General features: G+C 55.4%; 1 protein-coding gene across 2 annotated transcripts; it reads left to right on the plus strand.

Moving 5' to 3' along the window:
- The first annotated feature begins 1,082 nt into the window (after positions 1 to 1,082).
- Positions 1,083 to 6,615, plus strand: MARVELD1 (MARVEL domain containing 1). 2 transcript variants are annotated; one of them, XM_017880250.1, is made up of 3 exons: positions 1,083 to 2,716; positions 3,079 to 3,348; positions 5,663 to 6,615. In XM_017880250.1, the coding sequence occupies exon 1, from the start codon at positions 1,253 to 1,255 to the stop codon at positions 1,769 to 1,771; it is 519 nt and encodes a 172-aa protein (XP_017735739.1). In that variant the 5' UTR covers positions 1,083 to 1,252; the 3' UTR covers positions 1,772 to 2,716; positions 3,079 to 3,348; positions 5,663 to 6,615. The 2 variants fall into 2 exon arrangements, with proteins under 2 accessions (XP_017735739.1, XP_017735731.1); XM_017880242.1 differs by having other exon boundaries at positions 1,083 to 3,348.
- Positions 6,616 to 6,844: the final 229 nt, after the last annotated feature.

Consider the following 6,844-nt stretch of genomic DNA (forward strand, 5'->3'; position numbering starts at 1 on the left):
TAAGCCCCAGTTTCCCCATCAGCAAATCAGAGCGAATAACAATCATTTTCTAGGGTTGGTGTAAGGATCAAGTTAAACAACGAATACAAAGTGGGCATCATAGTGCCTAGAATACGGTAAGCATTCAATTAATAAAAATCACATGTATATTGGCCGGGCACGGCGGCTCACGCCTGTAATCCCAGCACTTTGGGAGGCTGAGGCGGGCAGATCACGAGGTCAGGAGATCGAGATCATCCTCGCGGTAGTTACCAGCTTTCTGGTCTTCATTCCTCCTCAGTAAAATGAGCGGAGTTGCGTGTATCTGTGGTTGTTTTGAGGGTTAAATGAGAACGCAGGTAAAGCGGTCGCACGGAATAACAATAATGTAAAGCATCGTTAGCCTCCATCACAAGCAGTTAGGCCTACTAGTGAAGCCGGTGGGCTTTGCTTCCTCTTGGCCCTGGGTTTGTGTCCCGGCCATGTTAGGTAGCGTATTTTGAATCTGGGCAAGATGGGAGGATGGTAAGGAAGGGTTGGATAAAAGAGGGTGTGGACAATAAACTTGTGTCGAGTGGGACGGGTGGCGGTGCCTCTGGTGGGTGATGGACTCTTACTCCGACACCGGGAACTTGAACAGCTTTGGACAGGACGAGGCGGGCCCTGGCAGTAGACTGCCGACGTCCAGGTGACAGTGGATGTCAGTTCAAAACCAGCACTGCTCTCCTCCCGCGCCCAGGAAGAGCCCAGAGGCCAGGGGTGGGCGCTATGGCTGGAGAAAGGGGAAAGGAGGAGGCAGCGCGGGTAGGGGCCGCCCCAGATGTGGCAAACTTGGCGCAGCAGCGCACGGGCGGGGAGGGCGGAAGGCCCGCGTCGGGCTGGGAGGTGCGCCCTGCCCTGGCCCGAGGATGAAGGAATCCGAGCTGCGGGCCTGGCGCAGAGGAGAAAGGGGGGCGCCAGGGTGGTGAGCGAGACGGCAAGAGAGATGGTAGGAAGCCGGGCGGAGCGCGCGGGGGAGGAGACCGCGGAGGGGAAGAGGAAGGGAAAGGGGCGGGTGGGAAGGGTGGAGAGCGGGAGAGAGAAGGCGAGGAGGGCCGAGGGGAGGAGAGAGGAGAGGAAGGGTGGGGAAAGGAGGAGAGGAAGAGAGGACTAAGAGGGGAGCAAGGCGAGGAGGCCGCGGCGGGCGCAGCGGGCATCTGGGCCGGGCTGCCCCAGCGAGCAAGGCGCCGCCATCGCTGCTCGGGCGCCCCGCCCCGCCACCGCGCCCGGGCCCATGCCCGCCGCACCCCGCGCCAGCCGCCTCCCCAGGCGCGTGCGGCCCGCGGCCGTGCGCCTGCAGCGGCCCTTCCTGCGCAGCCCCCTGGGCGTGTTGCGGCTGCTGCAGCTGCTGGCCGGCGCTGCCTTCTGGATCACTATCGCCACCAGCAAGTACCAGGGCCCCGTGCACTTCGCGCTCTTCGTGTCGGTGCTCTTCTGGCTGCTTACCCTGGGCCTCTACTTCCTCACGCTGCTGGGCAAGCACGAGCTGGTCCCCGTGCTGGGCTCGCGCTGGCTCGTGGTCAACGTGGCGCACGACGTGCTGGCGGCCGCGCTCTACGGCGCCGCGACCGGCATCATGAGTGACCAGATGCAGCGCCACAGCTACTGCAACCTCAAGGATTACCCGCTGCCCTGCGCCTACCACGCCTTCCTGGCGGCCGCAGTCTGCGGCGGCGTCTGCCACGGCCTCTACCTGCTCTCGGCGCTCTACGGCTGCGGGCGTCGCTGCCAGGGCAAGCAGGAGGTGGCGTGAGGCCGCCCGCGCCCGCCGCGGCCCTGATCGGGGCGGGGGGACCCCGGAGACCAGCGCCCCCAGTCCCTCCCCCGCCTCCCCGCGCGGGTGCGCCCTGGCACCCTCTCCCAGTTTCCACTGTCGCCCGCGCCCAGGGACCCTGACGCGCAGCTCCCGCCCGACGGCAGCGCCGCCGCCGCCCAGAATCCCAGCCACTGCCCAGAATCCCGACAGCCGCGCCGGACGCGCAGTCTCCTGGGACCAGCGCAGGCTGCAATCCGAGGGGCGGACGCACACTCGCAGACCAGCCGCCCCGAGGCAAAACCTTGTGGTTCCTCTTCCCTTCCCTGCTGAGACTAAGACGTGGACGGGCGCCGCGTAGATCCGGAGGAGGCTCCCAAATTGGAACCAGGCTTCCGCCTGCCCCCTTCCCTCCCGCCCCGCGGTCGGAAGAGCACCCCCTTCCCCGGCCCCTCTCCCAGCCTCCGGTGCTGTAAAACGCAGGCGCTGGGCCGCGGGCGGAGCTGAGGACAGGCCTTGGCTGGTTGCAGGATGAGCGAAGAGTTTGGTTTTAGCTGGGGGTTGTGCGGGCATCCTGCGAAGCCCTTCCCACTCAGTCTCTCGGTGCTTGGTTGTCCTGGGGTGGGGCCCATCCGCCGAGGTGGGGACGGATAGGAGGAGCCGGTGGGCTGTACGCATACACTTGTGGAGTCTCCTCGTGCCTCTGCCTACTCCGCCCTTGTCCTTCAGGTTTTTGCAGGCCAGTCCCCAACACGCTAACTGTCCTGGCCTCTCCGTGACACAAGTTTCTTCCCAGCCTTCCTCACAGGCTTCTGCCGCCCCCCTCATCCCCATCCCCCCATATCTGTTTGCATTAGGAGTCCCACGACCATGGCGGAATGTTAAGGTGAACCCCACCGCTTCTTAAAGATGGGGACCCAGAGCCTGCTCTTGGGAACAGCCAGAGTAAGATTAGAACCCAGACTTGCAGTCCAGCGCTGTTTGCATTAAAAGGGTGGGTGAGTCAGGACCCCTGGCTCAGGAGCCGCCTCTCCGAAAAGAGGGTTTCAAGCCCAAATGGGTTTGTCAGCCTTGCTGTCTCCCTTTCCTGGAGATGCTCATTAGCTTATCAAAGACTCTGAGAAGTCCCGCTGTTAGAGAAATAATTTAGTTTACTGTATTAACTGCTCCTGGGCCTGGAGCAGTATTCCTACCTTGAGGTTCCAAGCATCCCTGTGCTGTCCAGGCTCTCATTCATGCCTAAGGGCCCAACCCATTGGCTGTGTTCTGTTTGAAGATTTCGGGAGTGCCTTCTCTTTCTTCTCCAGGGAATTTCTCTAGCAGAGGGAGGGGACCCACCCCATCCAGGAAGGAGATTGCTGCCCCTAGCCAGAGACCCGAACTGGGAAATAGGAACATTCCTTTACATTGTTGGAGAAATGAAGCCAAAGTTGTTCAGATGGTTTTCCCAGTCTAAAGGAAAGTCACCTGCAAGATATCCCGGCACTGACCTGAAGCACCTGACAGGGTGGGTCTCCCTTACCAAAGAGAAGAACCACTCTCTGACGCTGGGGTGACCTGCTGGCTGGGCCTGTAAGGTAAGACGCTTCTTGGTTTTCTGGAAGGGGTCATGGGCATTTGAATAAAAAGCACAGAGCCTACTCCTTTTCCAAAAGTTAAAGAGTTTTTATTCAGAGCAAGTTGGAGAGGTGACAGTAATAACCACAGTATCTACTGTGAAGATTCAATATTTTTTGCTAAAATCCTTCAATGGTCTGCTCTTTTATTTTTTCTTTCTTTTTTGTTTTGTTTTTGAGGCAGTCTTACTGTGTCACCCACACTGGAGTGCAGTGGTGTGATTATGGCTCGCTGCAGTCTCGACCTCCCAGACTCAGGTGATCCTCTCACCTCAGGCTCCCAGGTAGCTGGGACTACCGGCACGTGACACCAAGCCTGGCTAATTTTTAAATTTTTGTAGAGACAGGGCCCCATTATATTTTGTATGCTGGTCTCGAACTCCTGGGCTCAAGAGATCCTCCTGTCTCAGCCTCCCAGAGTGTTGGGATTACAGGTGTAAGCCACTGTGCCTGGCCTTGCTGTTTGAAAAGGCTCAACCTTCTCTGGATTAGAAACTAGAAGAGGGGAGGCCATGTGTGTGTGTTTTTTTTTTTTTTTTTTTGAGACGGAGTCTCGCTCTGTCGCCCAGGCTGGAGTGCCGTGGCCGGATCTCAGCTCACTACAAGCTCCGCCTCCCGGGTTCACGCCATTCTCCTGCCTCAGCCTCCCGAGCAGCTGGGACTACAGGCGCCTGCCATCTCGCCCGGCTAATTTTTTGTATTTTTTAGTAGAGACGGGGTTTCACCATGTTAGCCAGGATGGTCTCGATCTCCTGACCTCGTGATCTGCCCGTCTCGGCCTCCCAAAGTGCTGGGATTACAGGCTTGAGCCACCGCGCCCGGCCGGCCATGTGTTTTCGTGAGCTTGTTTTTAAAGTTTAGGTGCACAGGTGTTAGATTTCTCTGTGGAGGTTGCAAAGGTGTAGTTTTAGGGTGTGTGAAGCATGAATGTAATTCTAGATATGTTGCCATCAGAGCACCTGTGTGAGCTCTACTATGTGGCTGGCACATCCCAAAGCATTTTACAGGTGTCCATTGATTCTCTCAATAACCCTATTGAGGTGGGTTCTAATGTCATTCCCATATTCCGAATAGGAAAATGAGTCCCAGAGAGGTTAAATACCTTGCCCAAGGTCTCCCAGCTAATGAGTGGTAGAGGTAGGATTTGAACCTTGACAGCCTGGCCTCTTCATGACCAGGCTATACTCTATATAGTAGGGTATCAATACATGTTAGATACATGTTAATGTATCTAGTTTTTAATTAACATGTAATATACCTGTTAATTTAGCTGTTTTTTAAATTGTGGTAAAATATACTTAAAATTTACCATCTTAACAATTTTTAAGTGTATAGTTCAGTGGCATTAAGAACATTCACAGCTAGGCACAGTGGCTCATGTCTGTAATCCCAGCACTTTGGGGACGCCGAGGCTTGAGACTAGCCTTGGCAACATAGCAAGATCCTATTTCTACAACAAGTTTTTAAAAATTAGCTGAGTGTGGTGGTGTGTGCCTGTGATTCCAGCTGCTTAGGAGGCTGAGGGTGGGGATCGTTTGAGCCCAAGAGGTCGAGGATGCGGTGAGCCGTGTTGGTGCCACGGTACTCCATCCTGGGTGACAGCGAGACCCTGTCTCAAAAAGAACATTCATATTGTTATGCAGCCATCACCACCACCACCACCACCATCTATCTTCAGAACTTTTCTCATCTTGTAAAACTGAAACTCTGTACCCAGTAAAATCGTGGGGTTTTTGGTTTGTTTTTCGTTTTTTCTGTGTGTGTGTGTGTGAGACGGAGTCTCGCTCTGTCACCCAGGCTGGAGTCCAATGGCGTGATCTCAGCTCACTGCAACCTTCATCTCCCGAGTTCAAGCCATTCTCCTGCCTCAGCCTCCCAAGTAGCTGGGACTACAGGCGCGGGCCAACACACCCAGCTAATTTTTGTATTTTTAGTAGAGACAGAGTTTCACCATGTTGGCTAGGCTGCTCTTGAACTTCTGACCTCAAGTGATCCACCCACCTCAGCCTTCCAAAGTGCTCAGATTACAGGCATGGGCCACTGCACCCGGCCAAACTGTGGTTGTTTTTGTTGTTTTTTTCTCTTCTCTGGGAAATTCTAGAACACTGATCCCAAAGTCCCCCAACTCCTTCAATGTCTCAGTTAGGCCAGGTCCCACTGCCAAGCTCCAGGAAGGGTAACGTTCCCTCAGCCCCAAGTGCTGGTGCAGTGAGAACCTGGGGTGAGACACTTGGAGTGCCTTGGAAGCCCATTGACTTTGGCTATCCTGTTGCAGGTTTCCATGTTGCTGAGGCCATGGAGATTCCCAGAGTTGGTCACACCAACCACTTTCAGGGCCGCTGCCCTGGGCTGGTAACACCATTCTGGCCTGGGCCTGCAGAAACTTTCAGAGTCTTCACTGGCAGTAGGGGGAGATGGGGAGAGGAATGACCTCTGCCCAGCAGCTTCCTTTCCACACCATTCAATGGAAGAGCCCAGATGGGTGAAGATTGATTTTGCCTTAACTCAAGAGAATTCCTGTTCTCCTTGTGCTATGATTTGGACACAAGATTCTGGACACCTGGAACTTAGCTGTGTACTCCTGTACCCTAAACAATGGGTTTGAGTTCCAGCCTTTATTCTTTTTTTCTTTTTTCAGATCACCATCTAAGTTACATCTTTAGCTCAGGTCCATCCTTCCCAAGATCTCCTTCTTAGCCCCCAGCCCCTGGTGCTGTCTGTGGTCAGGTGACCTTACTCAGGAGCAGATATCTCCTTGGCCGCCATGGAGCCTCATCCACCCACACGTGCCTGTAGCATTCCAGAGCTCACTGCTCTTCTAGATGTGCCTTCCCGCTTGGCTTCCAGCGGCTTGTGCTCCCTCTGTCTGCCAGGTATGAGAAGAACACGTAAGACCGCCCACATTCACCCTCCCTCAAGGCCCTGTGCCATAGGGGTGGCCACCCGACCTGCCCCCAGAACTTTTGGATACTGGAGGCAGTTGTGTAGGCCTCTCTCTCTGGGTACCAGGACTCAGTCCAGCCCAAGACCACTGTGGGCAGCTCCCATCCCAGTCTAGGGCCATTTGCAGACCCAGGAAAGGATTTCTACAGTGTTCTATAAAAGCCAAAAGGGAGAGTGGATTTGGGAAGAGTGAGGGTGGTTGGGGAGGGGGGACCGATGTGCCTCATTGTTTAGTGGTGATTACAAATATGCTTTTCTGGATAAAGTTTGGTTGTTTGCTCTTGGCGTGTGTGTCTTCTGTCCTGGTCTTCTGCAGTACCCCTCCATGTGAGGTCCTCCCATTCTGTCTCATTGTGCCTCACGCCCTGCTGCTGGCCTCTTTTCTGCCTCTCTGGCTTCCTCTTTCCTTCTAGGAAGGAAAGAGAGTGAGTTCACAGATGTCCAGTGCAGTTAGGAGCCTGGACCAGGGGTTGCCTGAGGACAGAAACCAGAGGGAAGAAAACTGCCTGTGTCC

Source organism: Rhinopithecus bieti, unplaced genomic scaffold (genome assembly GCF_001698545.2).
Source record: "Rhinopithecus bieti isolate Rb0 unplaced genomic scaffold, ASM169854v2 scaffold_425, whole genome shotgun sequence".
NCBI classification, from domain to species: domain Eukaryota; kingdom Metazoa; phylum Chordata; class Mammalia; order Primates; family Cercopithecidae; genus Rhinopithecus; species Rhinopithecus bieti.